The 15,412-nt window shown below is 42.1% G+C and overlaps 2 protein-coding genes across 7 annotated transcripts; one reads left to right on the top strand and one right to left on the bottom strand.

Moving 5' to 3' along the window:
- The first annotated feature begins 11 nt into the window (after positions 1–11).
- On the top strand, positions 12–3,043 carry LOC139773300 (uncharacterized). 2 transcript variants are annotated; one of them, XM_071707667.1, is made up of 5 exons: positions 12–256; positions 587–697; positions 907–1,137; positions 1,259–1,516; positions 1,746–3,043. In XM_071707667.1, exons 1-5 carry the CDS (start codon positions 152–154, stop codon positions 2,982–2,984), a joined length of 1,944 nt encoding a protein of 647 aa, XP_071563768.1. In that variant the 5' UTR covers positions 12–151; the 3' UTR covers positions 2,985–3,043. The 2 variants fall into 2 exon arrangements, with proteins under 2 accessions (XP_071563768.1, XP_071563769.1); XM_071707668.1 differs by having other exon boundaries at positions 1,259–1,513.
- Positions 3,038–14,862, bottom strand: Lpcat (lysophosphatidylcholine acyltransferase). Of its 5 annotated transcripts, none has more exons than XM_071707686.1 (11): positions 14,227–14,862; positions 10,825–10,970; positions 7,984–8,198; positions 6,883–6,995; positions 6,216–6,370; positions 5,981–6,118; positions 5,772–5,897; positions 5,529–5,673; positions 5,345–5,443; positions 5,113–5,257; positions 3,038–4,786 (listed from the first exon to the last, which is right to left on the bottom strand). In XM_071707686.1, the coding sequence occupies exons 1-11, from the start codon at positions 14,350–14,352 to the stop codon at positions 4,701–4,703; spliced, it is 1,494 nt and encodes a 497-aa protein (XP_071563787.1). In that variant the 5' UTR covers positions 14,353–14,862; the 3' UTR covers positions 3,038–4,700. The 5 variants fall into 5 exon arrangements, with proteins under 5 accessions (XP_071563787.1, XP_071563786.1, XP_071563788.1 ...); XM_071707685.1 differs by lacking the exon at positions 7,984–8,198 and adding an exon at positions 9,183–9,400 and having other exon boundaries at positions 14,227–14,857; XM_071707687.1 differs by lacking the exons at positions 7,984–8,198; positions 14,227–14,862 and adding exons at positions 9,183–9,400; positions 14,088–14,197.
- Between the last annotated feature and the right edge of the window lie 550 nt (positions 14,863–15,412).

Consider the following 15,412-nt stretch of genomic DNA (forward strand, 5'->3'; position numbering starts at 1 on the left):
CGCGACAGAGACGTGCCGTCGCGGCGTCGTGCGGCGTCGGGACGCGTGTTAACCCTTCGCCGACCTCGGTGGAGGCGCCTGACCGTGGTGTTGATGGCATCCCGGCAACGGCAAGGACCCGGGTGCTCACCACAGACGTCCTCGCACGATCATGAACAGCTCGCCGCAGAATACAAGCACCGCCGGCACCGGGCAACGACGGGCTGCCGGTGTCGATAACAGCGACGAGGAGGAATGGAGCGGCGTCGTCGAATGTGTAATTACCCTCGAGTTGCTTCTGCCTATACTCTCCCGCGCCCCGCGGTGTATCTAATTAAACCGAGAAGAAAATGGAGGCATTGTTATTCGTACCGACTTATTGTCGACCTGATCAGACGTTCATTGATTTTAAAATTGTTACCTGTACACCCTTCCGCTTATTCGTCGTCGCTTTTAGAGATTTTAGAGAGTCGCAGGAATTTCATCAGTCGTCAAGCATGACGGCGCTTACTATAATTCTTTTCATTTATCAGATCTATTATAAAATTGCATAAAATAGACTCAAACGCATTATAAACTTAGCGATAAGCATTTTTTTTCTCTTCAGGCTGTTCTCGAGAGAACCAAGTCCGATAGAGTTGCACGCGCTGACGAAGACAGACGTCGCCGGACGATCATTGTTGAGAAGAAGAATGGCACGTACGGTTTCACGTTACAGGTGATGCTGATTTGTTACTGCATTAGATAAGAAATGTGATATCTCGATCTCTCCAACGGGGTCTACGACCGCTCGTTCTATTCTATTAAAATATCCGCGTAATCTAAAATTTTAAAAACTCATAAGAAAACAAATTAAGCGTATTTTATTTACAAATATGTCTCAAGCGTCTAAAACTATTAATAATTTGATCTTTATCGATTTGACAGAGCTACGGAATACATTACAAGAGGGAGCAGGAAATAGAGATGGTAACTTACGTGGATTACGTGGAATATGATGGACCAGCATTCAAAGCTGGTATGCGGGAGGGTGACGTGATACTCTCTATAAACGGCCATGAGATGGACAGAGCCGATCATAAGACCCTAGTCAACTTCATCAAGAACTGTGATACCAGAATGCGGATGGTCGTATCTTTCGAAGATTGCGTCAGAAAGGTAAGCGAAAACCCGATTGTCGTCGATAGTTTTCATAATCTTGCACTTTCAACGTAATCTTTTCTGATTTGACGCCGACACAAATTGGACTTTAGTGGGCTAAACGTATAGATGATTCCAGGTGGAATTACATATGCGTTATATCGAATTACAACGCGCTCTCCAATCTCGCCTGGGCGAACTGGAGAGGCTGTGCGAGAGAGAACGGTCTATTCTAATGGGACGATGGAAGACCCATTCACTGCCAGCGCGCAAAAGAACGCCTAATAGCATCGGCTCTAATCCCAATCAACCATCGCCTTCTTCTAGCTTCAACTCTTCCACGATTCAATGCTGCCGGCCGGCAACCTCCACCGAGCATCTTCTACTTTATAACGTGGTAGCCGCTGTTTATGTTTCTGTAATAAAAATAACAAAAATTGATGCTACACACACACACACACACACACACACACACACACACACACACACACACACACACACACACACACACACACACAGTAAAATTTCCAAATATTTCCAAATATACAGTCATATAATTACAATAAGATTTTATAATCATTTCTACATTCGCGCGATTCAAATCTGAATGCAGACGTATTTTTCAGTTCGCGGATGGGCGACCATGTCTTATACCACGCAGTGCCGCTTGCCTCGTGACAGTCGGACCGCCTCGTTCTCGCAGCGACCATCATCACTTCCTCTCGAAGATGTCGAGCGAATCTGCGGTGACCTCTTTGCGCCACAGTTACCACCAGACAAACGGTATGATGGGTACACCCGCGAAGAGCAAATCTCACAAACAGTCCTGCCAGCAGCAACAGCAGCAGCAATCGTCCGTTGCTGGTGAAGGACCGTCGTTACATTCGGCTCCTCAAAACAATCTCTGCGTCGCTTGCATCTCCAGCGCGAATCGTCGCCGAGAGCAGTCCGACACCGTTAGTCTAGATGCTTATGATCTCGCCAGTCCCTGTTGCGACCCGAATTGTGTGCCTAGTCGTCGACGTCGCGAGAAACAACGGCGCGCCCGCAACGAGCAGGCTCTCCATCAACAGCAACAGCAGCAGCAGCAACAACAGCAACAGCAACAGCAGCAACAAGCCAACATGCAGCACCATCACGTTCAAGGACGAGACCAACAGTCGCAGCAGCAACCTAACACTCACAGTTGCCCTCGCACATCCGGCCATAGTCTTCATTCAATTACCAGTAGTGACGTCTCGACGACAGCCGAGAGCGCCGCCTCCTGCTCGACTAGCCTCAGCACCGACACCCTGTACTGGGACCCGAGTGTGCACCAGCGACCACCGCCGTGCCTTCAGTACGCTAAGCCTAAATCCTGGGATAATCTGACTACCAAAGCCTTCGGAGGATACGGCTTCGGTTACGGTTATCTGGATACTGTGACCATCAAGACCCACAGCGCGGAACGTCCTGGTAAGGGGTCGCACAGCAGTGGCGGTGGCGGTACCAGCAGATCAAAGACGCCGATCAGCGTACAGCGAAAGAGCAGCGGTGCCAGCGGTAGCACTGTATACTCTACAGTAACGAGTTCGACAGTCAGCCGACACTTTCAGCCGACCAAGTCGACGGAAAGCTTGCTGATTCCACCGGGGCCGTACCAAGGCGACCAGGCAAGTCTGAGCTGCGAGTGTCTGGACGGCGGTGGCGGTGGCGGTGGACCTAACTCACGATTCGTTCAGCTGGACAAACATAAACGCGCCGACGAGGCGGCGGGATACGTCCCATCGACCCACAGTCAGTCAACCCAAGTCAGACACAGACGGTCTAGTCATTCCGACGGAAAACTACGGGCTATCAATAACTCCGAAGTCACACGATTGTAATATCCTTTAAATATACCTTGAGTCAAGTTATATGCTAATAAAGCGTCAATATATAAATACTGCTTGCATTTTTTATTTGTCTAACCGTGGATTGTTTAACCGGATAGATGGAAATATGGGATCATGAAAACGCACGTTAATACGTTTGCCAAACATCGTGAAAACTTTGAGACCTGAATAATTTATATCTCTAAACCATCGTACGTTTAAAAATTTTTGCATCTTAGCGTAGGATTTGCCGATACTTTATTCGCTACCGCTGGCATTTGTTCTTCACGTCGCCGTATAAGTTATTGAGTTTCGTCTAAGTCGCTTTCAATTTGTGCTAAAAACTTGTACTACCTACTGTCAGTTAGTCTAATATGCATATCACGGTAACAAATTGCATTTATCATTAAAAAAATGATTAAACTTAAGATTATTTTAAACATTAATTGTTAATTGCGCGCGTGCGCGTTTATTATAATATCCATTTAACGAAATATAAGCGGTTTCTTTGGCTAAAAGTTATTGTCTCAGTAGAATAATTCGACGCACTGAAAGCAACGGTTTCGGTTCAATAAATACTGTTATTTCAACATATGTTGTAGTAAAATGTTCTATAACTCAATATATCTGTTTTTAACTCAGAATGACCGCTAACAATGCGCGCTGTTAAACTTTGGCCATCTTGTTCATATACAGATATTACAAAGTGGGTAATCTGACTATACACATATACACATATCTTCTTTCTATATACATACATACGTACACACATGAATGCACTTGCGCGCGCATACGTAGACGGTATACACGATCGATTCGCACAATCTCTTCGTCTATTCTTATACATATGTGTATGTATGTGTTTACATACATGCCGGTTCATGGTGTGCAACAAGTATGTACACAATTTAGCGCATATGTATATTTTCGTGCATGATCGCATATCTGTACATGTGCATCGAATATCGCGGTGTCGGACCATAGGGTCGAAAAATAAATTATGTCATTACCTGCCCTCATTTTCCTCTAAATGCGCGTCCAAGCCCTACATCATGGATACTCAGATCTCTTGGAGTTAGCAAGAAGCTTAATGACCGGATCACTGTGTATAATATGTGCTGTACATCAAAAAGTGCAAGAATCGGTTGCCTTTTCGGATTTTGCCAATCGTAGATCTTGGAAATAAGCCTCATAGGATCCTCGAATCTCCATATTCTAATTTATCCTTAAATGTACAATTACTAAGACGGTTGCTTCTTCAGATCCAGGCTTTCCATTTTCCAAAAACTTTCGATCTTCAAGTTTCGATATCTTCGACCTCTAAATTGTAGAATCCTCGAATCTTTAAATTTTCGGAGTCTAGGATACGTCGGGTATCTTAGAATTTTCATATCCACGGATTCTAGGACCTTCATAGCTAAATTACTCACGAATTATCAATCTATGATCATTTAGAATGCTCGAATTTTAGAATTTTAGGTTTCTAAAATTCTAAGTTACTAAATTCTCGACTTCGTCTAATTTACAAGATTATAGGAAAGACGTGAGCTAGCTGTCTAAATTGCCGCTTACATGCAACTGCAACTTCCGTAGACGACAAATTAGTTTTGCTTTAAAAACCCTCGAAGCACCTTGGATACGGTTTTATACAGGAGTGGAGCAGATAGGGCTAAGGAAAGGTCTACCTCGATGTTCTCTAGAAGAAACATCGGGCTCTAAAAGACACTTTCAAATGGCCTTCTTGGAGCTTTCGTTACTCGCGGCGAATAAATGTGCGTACTCCGTTCGATTCGACAGTTGCGTCAGAACATAATCTGCAAGAAATAAATAGACTTGAAGAAAAACTCCCCACCTCGCGATATATTAAAACGCCTGTTTTCTTATCCATATCGGTTTATACAATGTCAGAAACGAGAAATTGTAATTTTTTTTTCTTACGCTATACATCGCAAATAAATCAGTTTTTTCGTACGTTATCACTTGAATTTGCTAATATAAAGTAATAAGATATACAGAAAAATTTTTTCTTTTATTCTATCGTATTAATAAATGTATAATTCTCTCTTCTGACATTCAATATGGCTGCGAAACAAGAGTCTTAATTGTTGGGAGAAAATAAATCTTGTGATCATGTGTTTACCAAAGGTCACTGTGCAAGCGCTCTCGTCACTTTTGGCGAGCTGAAAGATACTGTCGGATTCCTCCGATTGCATGCGTATCGATAACCTCAAGGCTTTTCTGAGTTCCGACTGGGTTAAGCACGACGCTGTTTTCGAGCCGCATATCTATAGCACAATATGATCGCGTAAAAATAAAAGTTTACATATTATATGTATATATGGTAGACTTATACTTAAATAGTTTGCACTTACGTCGAATGCAATCTCGACCTTGTCTAGTTCCGAAGACGCGTTCGCCGTCGCCAACACAGTGAAGATATATTCTTCAAGGTCGATCTTTCCCTGTCCGTACTGCAAAATATACATAATTTTTTTTTAATTAAATTATATCATCTATGCATGCATTATTTAGATTTTATATTATATATATGCGGACCTTGTCGTGAATGCGAAACAGTTGTTGAGTAGTTGGATCCTTGTCGTCCAATCTAAGGATCTGCGCGAACTCTTGCAGATTTACATCGCCAAAGTTCGTCGTCTTCTTCTGGACGAGTTCTTCTTCAGTTTTTGATGCCACTAAACTATGATACATGAATCAAAATTATTAACAACCTAATTAATTGATAGGGATTTAATATACATAGATTACGTAATGGTCATATTATTATTCGCTACCTACCCTAATTTGTACCGAAGTTTATGGCTTTTTACAATATTAGACGCATGCGGAAGATGTAGCTGATGGGCCTTTCTAATGATCCGGCAATCATCGTATGTGTAATCCGAAACGGGAATTTTCAACGCTCTGTAAAATCAAAAGAATTATCTTTCCAAGGAACCATACACTTTCGGGACTCCTGGTCCGTTGCACACAAAAAAAAAACTCACTCTGCCATAAGACGTCGTACATTGTTTGCGTACAGCTTGGGATCCAGTTTTTCCGCCTCGCTCGGATTATAGACAGGTAGAAATTCTATCTCGCAACTACTGTTTAACTGCGTTAACGTCAACCATAGCAATTTCAATCTGCAACGGATGTAAGGCAACAGATAACAGATAGAGCGGATAAAAAATGAATGTATAAAAATAAATAAAAAGAAAGAAGATAGTTCTCTATACTTACGCGCCAGGGCCTTCCCATGTCCACGTTACCGTGTCCAATTTGTTGGGATACCTGATGCACACTGGTTGCACCGGCACACCGGGATAAAAGGCACCCGATTTGAACGTAATCAAGCACGACCGGTTTGTACAAGTTCCTTCGGGAAATATCATAACCTGTGGAGAATAATAGGGTCAATTACACCAGCAGACGCGAAGGTAGCGATTTACGGCCTGATTGCAAGCTTACGTGCATCTCGCACCCATGAATTATTGAAAACATCATAAAAAATTACAACTTCCGCAAACTTTATAAACTCAGTTCTATAAACTTTACAAACTCTGTCACAGAGTGACTCATAATCATGTCAATACTTCAAGGGACGAATACAAAGCGGAGAAAAAAATGTCACTCGAGGACAAATCCTATTTAGACTTTATTTCTCGAGTTACAATAAATTTTCGGAGTGTCCGCCAACTGCTGTAATATATATACGCGGAACATCTTAAGAGATCATAATGTATATTAGTAAACGTCAGGCCACATCAGAATGTGCTCCGGCATGCGCGTTAATTCTATTTTTATATATTCAATGTGTATATTTATAAATTCTCTCTCTTCCTCTCGCTGCTTACACATTCAGTATGTACGCGATAAAACTTCACTAATAGTTTAATATTCTGCTAACCTGTGGCCAATCCTCCTTGGAAGTAGTCCTCTCAATGATCTCCTTGATAGTATTCTGGCGGGAATTCGGATCTTCCCTCCATACGTAGACCGGCTGCGTATAGTTGATGAGTTCTATGTACATCAAACATCAAAAAAGTACGGGAAAGTATAGTCGATTTCATAATACTTACTAATAATCACGCTTTAGATCTCGCTTGACTTTATTCGGATTGATTGAGCCAATTATCTTTAGCTTCGTTGCGTAAGAATTTATTTTGAAGTAATACATCCTGTAAGAAAGTCTTACGAGCGATTTGTCATGATTGGTTATTTAAAGTCGATCAGTCAATGACCACCCAAGACCGGAAACTCATTACGCCATCCTTACAGAAGATCGAGACCGATTATTTTGCAAGTTTGCATAAGCAAACGGATCATTGTTTCGTTAAACCGCAACTCAGGGTGTTAGGTAATAGAATTCTGAATTCTTACAAGTGTACCTTCTCCAAAATCATTCGTTATACAATGGTGAATGGGATTCATTAATCAATATAAAACATAACACTATTACTTCTAATAGGATATCAGGAATTAATTTTTTTGATAAAAAAAAATCGTCGATATTCGATCTTCATAAAGTAACGAAGATTGGCAGTTGAGCGTGTTTAACTGACATTGTTATCTATATGCGACAGTAAAACAGTACGATATACAATACCGTACGTGTCACATTGGACATAATAATTATCGTTGTCGTTGGGCGATTTCGAAATAATCATTACAGGCCACTTTTACGTTTGCTAACAATGCCGATGATACTCGAGACCTAATTTTTTATTTAAAAAGATCTCACGTATTATAGCGTGAGTCTCGATGATTTCATTAACTTTTTCAGTATGCGTATTTATAGCACGGGCCTCGATGATTTCATTAACTTCTTCAGTATGCGTACCTTGATATTAACATAATTTTACTCGGCTCAAGTCTAATCACGCGCAAGTATCTTCAATGTCATAATAAGTAATATCTTGAATATTTCGAATGATTAGTAAATTCGTAGATGTATGTAGGAACTAATAGAGAAAAAAAAAATTAAAACAAACAGGAGTGTATCACCTACTTCCGATAAACGGATTCAATCCCGACTCTCGTCTGACGATGATCGAAGGGAATCCGGTGACGTAAACGATGCCGCCGTCGATAAAGGTCGAGTGCGGCGCGAGGACCAGAATCGGAGCTTCCGATCTGGAAGCCTGTTTCCCTCGGACCACGATTTTCATCCCGCCGGCCTGGTAAGTGAGTCGGCCCACGAAACATATCCATGGTACTAATTTTCTGCGGGTTTCAACCGACAAGGTATATGCAATGGAATTGCTCGAACGTTGGATACTCCCAAGTATTTAAATAACGTAGTACCGAGGAAGACGTGTCCACGACTTGATAGTATCATCACGGAGAGAACGCGGGATATCGCGACAGCCGAGTGTATCGGCTGATACTCGAATCATACTACGAAAGAGCGAAATGCGTTTACAAGCGAGTATGTCCGATGAACTTTCTATGCGATTGAGCGACGGAGAAAGAAAAGGGACAAAAAGACGGTGAAAGCGTTCGATTAGTAACCCAAGTTTCGATGATCGTTAGTGCGCTTCGCAGAATTTAAATTGTATACATGTACACGCGCCTCCTGCGCACTTCCTTTTCGTCTCTCTAATGCAGTACGCGTATCGATATTCAAATTTATTTCTACATATTTATAACTTGATCTATAGCTTTTAAATAACATTATGCGCAATGTAAATTGAAATTTAATAAATACTGATACTTCGTAATGCATCAGGGAGTCAACAAGTGTTATTCAATTAATTTAATAAAATCCTTAATTAGTGCTTTTCGGTTTAATCGCGATTAAGTTACCTGTTAAAAATAAAATTAAACACATATATTGTATAAAAGCCACGTTAGCAACAAATGTTAAAACTGTCAGAGTTAGTTGCTGAAAAATAAATCCCATCCACCATATATGCATAGAATATAATGTACAATAAAATTAATGATTAGATAGCGATTTTATAATATCAAGCGGAGATCGTTCATTCCCACAAGAAGAGAGGTGTCGCGAATCTAATTTAAAACTGATTATATTGCAATTTGGCCTTAAAATCAGCAGTTTTCTCTCGCAGTTCCGCCGACGTTGATCGACTACTGCGATTTACTTCATTTTTAAATCGGCCTTCATTTGAAAAAAATATAGCGACTTCTCTCTTATTAATCAGTTTAATTCACCAACACATGACAATGCGATGATGGACGACCTACTTCCAAAGAAAGGGAGACGGCTACTCTCCCCTTTGGCAACGATGCTCGGCCCGCCGAGGTACACGACCGGAAGTGCATCGAAGAAGCTGGAATGCGGGGCGAGAGCCAGCACCGGTGCGTCCTTAGTTTCCGCCTTTCGGCCCTTGACCTTCAGATGATGAAATCCACCGCAGAGAAATAACGCCCGCATCATCCAGCAGATCACGACGCGCATGTCTCTGTTTTTAAGTGGTTTAATTTGCAATGCGCATGCACCATCGTCCGATGCAATTCTCTATTTCTACTCTCGTAAGGGAGTCTAAAATGATTAGCGGGACTCGTAATTTAGGGAAGCGTATGGAGATTTATGATTTCGATAAACGATTTGTATTTTTAGATGGCAAAAATCCTTAAATCTAGACAAGTTTCAGGAATATTTAGAAAATACTTGAAAATATTATGATAGAGTTTAGAAAACTTCTCTAGAAATTCTTTTACTCTTTACAGTCTTTACGTGATTTAATTAATAATGCAGCATTAATTTATGCTCTTATTCAAATAAGAGCTAGTTCGATAGTGACACTAATCGTATAAATCTAAACATGTATCCGTTTCATGAATAATTTAGAAACTTGCAATCCCCCACTATGTGCAATACCTTTTTAAAAGTACTTTAGAAATATTTCTTCCAGCTGAACCCGTCATAATATTTCATTATGGTACAAGGTCGTCCCATACACTTTTCTTGTCGTAAGACCTTGACAGTAACGCATGACTAAATTATAAAAGAGATATAAATAAGCACTACCGCAACTTCACTGTCAACTAACTACCGTTTTTTCGTTCAGATATACTATAGAAGGAGAGAAAATCTTTTGTTAAATAATATGCATATACTTCGGTTATTCTATAATAAATTTACGACATTCGAAATTAATTGATATTTAAGTTATAAATTTAGAAAACGCATATCAATCTTGCTGATGTTAATAAATTAGAAATAACCACATTGCAAGATGTTGCGGGTCACTGAATGAACAAGAGGACAGATATCATACGAACGAAACGTTTCATTAAGCACGAAAATGTTTTAATAACAGTTATAAAATCGCAGACAAGGACTTTGTTAAAGGTGAAGAGACAACCTTGTCTCGTACGGGGGGATATGCATTTTTTATATATTCGACCTCTCTCTCTCTCTCTCTCTCTCTCTCTCTCTCTCTCTCTCTCTTTCATGGACAGCCGAAGCCCACTGTCGTATAGCTTTGTTTTTGGGATATAATCGTATTGCTTTGGGATATGATCTCCAAATCGTACATTTAATTCGAATCTACTAGGTTCATTGTAAAACTATAAGCATTATTAAATCTATAATATTTTTGAAAAGTAGTATTTTTTAAAACACGAGAAGTGTGTTGTGTCTAGGTTTAAAGATTTCTAAGCGTGATTGATATATCCGAAGATGTAACATAGGTTTAGTCTGCTAATAAAGCAAGATGATACCGTACCCACACAGAGATTAAAAAGCGACCCCGAGAGGTAGTGTTAATATGAATAGCATGATAGAGACAAGATTTTCGAAGAATAAGGAATAAAAAAGTGTGGAAAAGGATCACTTTTTCTCGTCGCGATTATTCCGTCGCTTGGTTTCCTTCAAACATACCGCCTCCATCCCTTGAGAGGGGCTCGCCGAAGATCCTCTTCGGACAATCCGTGCAAACCGAGGCAGGCCAATAGCCACGCAAGGATCATCAAAGTCGTGATTGCGGCTAGCCTGAACGGCAGGAGGGCGATTGTTAGGAATATCGTCTGAAACACCAAAACATTACCGTGTCAGTTCTCTTAGAAATCAGTTAAATTCCCACATCTATAAGCTAACTTTAAATTTAGTAAAAAATTAAGAGATTTTAAATTAAATATCAATATTCTGAAATTAAAATGGTATAACTTGACGCGATAAAAATTAAGCTACAAATTTTAATTAGTATCATATATTCCGATTATTTGTTACAAATGTAAAATTGAAGAATCAGCTGGAACAAGTTTGATTTTTTGACTTATCAATTCGGAAGTCTTTGCTTTGGTAGTCAATGTCCAATAAATTATATAGACATTCACGTATTTTTAACTAACTTAAACTATCCGGTGTTGTCCAGAGTGGGCCTATTCTGTAACGATAGTTCTTAACGATAGCAATATAAGAAGCTTGTGAACCTATTCTGTAACTCTTAACGACAGTTTCGTTATATTTGCGTTGGCATATATTATATATGGTAAAAAAGCGTTATCGTTATACTGTCATTGCGCAGCTTTTTTACCATATATAATAAATGCGCAACGCAAATATAACGAAACTGTCGTTAAGAGTTACAGAATAGGTTCACAAGCTTCTTATATTGCTTATACTTATATAATAATGCGTTAAACTTAAATTATCGCAGTCAAGAGAAGGAAAGAGGGCAGTAAGGTATCCAGATTTTATGGTAGCCTATATTTTCCGCAGGGGTCTAGAGAATATAACTATACAAAATTTGGTTCGGCAAAAAGGTTCAAGAATTAATAAGAAACATACAGACAGACATTCTAGTTTACGTATAAATATGCTATCGCGCGGCGTCAATATTTAAAACACATTAAGGAAATTCATTTCGAGCGACATTAAAAATTCATTTTAAATCGACGGAATGTCCTCGCAGTATCGCAGGATCGTAAAATGGGACACGCAGGTAAGTAATTGGTTCTTGGACTAATTTATCTTCTGTTTCACGCGGTCAAGGTTACGAGGCGTCCACCAAGAAGGCTTCGGCTTTCCGTCTCGTAAAAAGGAAGAGAAAGAAAGAATAAAGAGCAGAAAGGAGATGGGATGTGAGTACCGTTCGTTAGGTTTCGCCGTTCCGTTAGGTGCACATCAGCCGTGCTTTAGCCATTCTTCGTCCGATCTCGCTTCATCTTACTGAAGAGAACTCGAAACTGATGCGCCGGATGTGTGATGTACAAAAGTAAGTCTCTACCAGGAATGCCCATCAAATTTATACGTTATAAGAAAAATAAATATCGCTCTTGACACAGATCGAGTCAAATGCGATTGCAATGACATAATTTTCCTGCAAACAAAGGTGAACGAGAATTGGGGCACTGACCACAGAAGAAACTGAAGACGAATTTCGCGTACAGATATCAAAACAAATGTCTGCGGAGGGAAATTTTTAACGAAGATCAATAGGAACACTCGATTCAAGTTGCTCCAATCGATAACGCAATCGTCACGCAAATAGTAACGAAGAAGCCTTCCACGCGTTCGTCATGCGCTGATTTTTGCGTATAGAAAGTTGTCCCGCGGATGTAACTGTAAATATTAAGGGCCGTATTTTGCGTTGTTTCGCAACAAGACGTCCTAGAAAATCGTACATTAATGTGTAACATTAAGATGAAAGATTAATGTGTACAAACTGTAATTATTTAGAACATGTAACAGTTTATAAAGCGAAATGCATCTGGAGTAAAAGGAGAAAGTAAAAAAGAGAGCGAATGTGAATAAAATTAAAAGAATGTAATACAAATTGATTTTCTCAGTTTCTCGAAACGATATTTCCAGTTTGAGTCCCGTTAGAACGATGTTGCCGTTCTTCATTCACTCGCCACATCTAGAATGTGGGCTTTCTACGCGCTCAAGACTTCACTGGTGTTTTACCAAGAGAAAGCATCGGTCCACGGATGGAGCACCATTCGCATAACTTTTAACGGCTAGAAAAGCGTAGGCTGCTATTTTAATGACTCGCAAAATATGTGGACGGCAAAAAACGTCAACGGGTCCTGCTTTTCGCAAAACCTGAACTAGGACACGAGGAAACAGGTTTAACGAGCGCTAAAAACATTTCCTGTTTCTCTTATCGTAAACAATCCTGCTCTGCAATAGGTCTTTAAACCTTTAAATATAAAAAGTTTGTACACGAACAAAATCTGCGTATATACGGGAAGGCGAGATCTGCGTATGTACAAACAACTGCGGTCTGCAAATGTCCCAATTGACACGTTTCGACGTGTCAGAGCGAGCGGATTTGATTCCGAGGAAGCGCAATACACACGTTTCGCGACAATAAAATAAGGAGGGATACAGCATACTATGTCAAGCTTTCCAAATTACAATTTATCAGGCATCAGAGCATCTAACCCAAGTGAACGTATACCGATAGCTCGTAATGACCTTGTTCACGGTTAACGCACGTGACTAACATTCATATCGTGTTCCGCGTGGAAACTCACGCGACAACGTGCAGAGGAAAGTGGGGCGGAAATAACGCACGAGGCGCATGCCTCGCGTCGTGGACCATTGGGCGAGATGACAAACAAGCGGGCGTAAATCTCCTTTGTCCGGGGAAAAAAATAAACGGAGCCATCGAATGTAATGGACGCGAAGTTGACGGCACGACCTGGCCGATTCCCGCTGCGTGAAAGTCATGCCGCGACCAACTTGGAGGAAAAACCGGCCCGCTATCTCCTCGGCCGTCCCGTCGAATGTTTTCCTTCGCTATAGGTATTACTCCTGCGTTCTTATTTCGACACAGCCTGGAACCGCAATGCGTTGTTATATAATGCGGTGTTGATTAATCATTACATATATTGTTACATCTGAATATTCTGAATTATGCGTGCCGTTATGTCTTACAATTTCGGACGGGAAAGTAGGCGATACTCGAATCGCTGGAGAGAAATGTAGGTTCCTTAACAATTCTATTTTTCGGGCTATTTTTCCAAGCGATTGTTTTCGTGACAAGTTTGAAACTCTCCACGCGACTCTCGTCTGAATTATTTTGTCGACGTCGATCGATCGTCATCGCCACTTTCGTCGGTTCCGTCGTTCAGAACGACGCCGCGACGCCTGCAAATTTCGCGTAAACTGCGAAGCAATTCCATTCCAACACTCACGCGCACTTTCTCGGCACCGCGATCGAAGCACACCCGGGTTTCTCAGCGACGGCGGTGGCGGCATCCCCTGAAACGCGATCGCACGAGCATCGATCCCGGGGAAGGAAGCCGTTTCCGGCGAGGTAGTCGAGGTACTGACCTTGAGCTTCTCGTAGGTCGAGCCGAGCTCGAGCCGATGCACGAAGGGGTTGAGAATGTCGGCGCCGAGGGAGGCGCCGTCGATGTCATCGGCGTCCGGCCGCTGGTTCTTCGCGTTTCCGTTCATCGTCGAGGAACGGAAGAGGGAAGCCTCGTGAAAACTCGCCCGAGACTCCCGGGGATGGGGATGGGGATGGAATGGGATGGGATGGGATGGGAATGGGAATGGGGTCCGCGCGAACGTCCCTCGACGTCCGGACCTTCCTCTCGTCAGTCTCGTCTGGGAAGAGAAAGAGCACGAGCAAGAGGAAGCGACACGTTTGTCTCGTATACGACGAGAGAGAGGATATCGCGTAGCGCTGCCGCACGTACCACGCACCCCTCCGCGTGTGTGAAAGGGTTAACGGTCAACGGTAGACTGCGCTACCCGGACACGCGCCACCTCGAGCGCTCGGCGGCCTCGGCGCCTCCTCCCGCCAATTACGCGCCAACGAGCGAGCGCCGCCGCGCTGCGCCGCGCCGCCGTCGGCGACGAGCGATGCCGACGACCCGATTTAAGCGCTTGCCCGGTTCCGATGCTGCGCGAGGATCCGTCAGACCGTTGTCCGTCGTCAAGAGTGATCGAGAGCTCTCAGCTTGCGCCCGCGCCCCGCGAATTGATCTTCTTTCTCTCGCGTCTGTTCGTTGGGAAACGTGATGGCCAGTGATGGGCTGGCCTCCCTCCCTCGCCTCGGCAGTCGGCTCTGCTCTGCTCGAACGTCCTGATAAACGAAATTTGAATTCGTCGGCTATCGCTCCATCTGTTTTTCGTTGTTCCAAGTCTCGCCTTGTAACCGAACGGCATGCCGCACTTTTCTACAGTATCTCCGGCATCCACCACGAAACTATATTATTAATTTTGTTCGTCGAATAATGAAATAGTTAAAATTTTGCGAGACTTACCCCGTCAGCAGCGCGCACGATTAAAACCCTTTCTTCCCCGGGAAGGCTTCGCTCCTTCCTCGACGGGAAGTTTTTCCGCGGAGCGTCAATTGGCAAGTAATTACTATCACGCAACAGAGGACGACTCCGATTAATACAATCGGCAGAGTTGCTCGCAGCCAAATTTCTGATTCGCGATTCGTCGTTCCTGAATTCATCTTTTTTTCTGTGTCAAACCATGCATGAAAAGATAATTTATCCACAAT

Source organism: Temnothorax nylanderi, unplaced genomic scaffold (genome assembly GCF_030848795.1).
Source record: "Temnothorax nylanderi isolate EJ_2023f unplaced genomic scaffold, tnyl_v1.0 TNYL_tig0060_pilon, whole genome shotgun sequence".
Lineage (NCBI taxonomy): Eukaryota > Metazoa > Arthropoda > Insecta > Hymenoptera > Formicidae > Temnothorax > Temnothorax nylanderi.

Coding starts and splice junctions, on each gene's coding strand:
- Lpcat (XM_071707685.1), bottom strand. CDS start 14,352: ATGAACGGAAACGCGAAGAACCAGCGGCCGGACGCCGATGACATCGAC. Junction 6,371..6,882: donor CCAAGGAGGATTGGCCACAG/GTTAGCAGAATA, acceptor TATTCTCCACAG/GTTATGATATTTCCCGAAGG. Junction 5,444..5,528: donor TGTTTCGCATTCACGACAAG/GTCCGCATATAT, acceptor TATATTTTGCAG/TACGGACAGGGAAAGATCGA.
- LOC139773300 (XM_071707667.1), top strand. CDS start 152: ATGAACAGCTCGCCGCAGAATACAAGCACCGCCGGCACCGGGCAACGA. Junction 257..586: donor GGAGCGGCGTCGTCGAATGT/GTAATTACCCTC, acceptor TTTTCTCTTCAG/GCTGTTCTCGAGAGAACCAA. Junction 1,138..1,258: donor TCGAAGATTGCGTCAGAAAG/GTAAGCGAAAAC, acceptor AGATGATTCCAG/GTGGAATTACATATGCGTTA.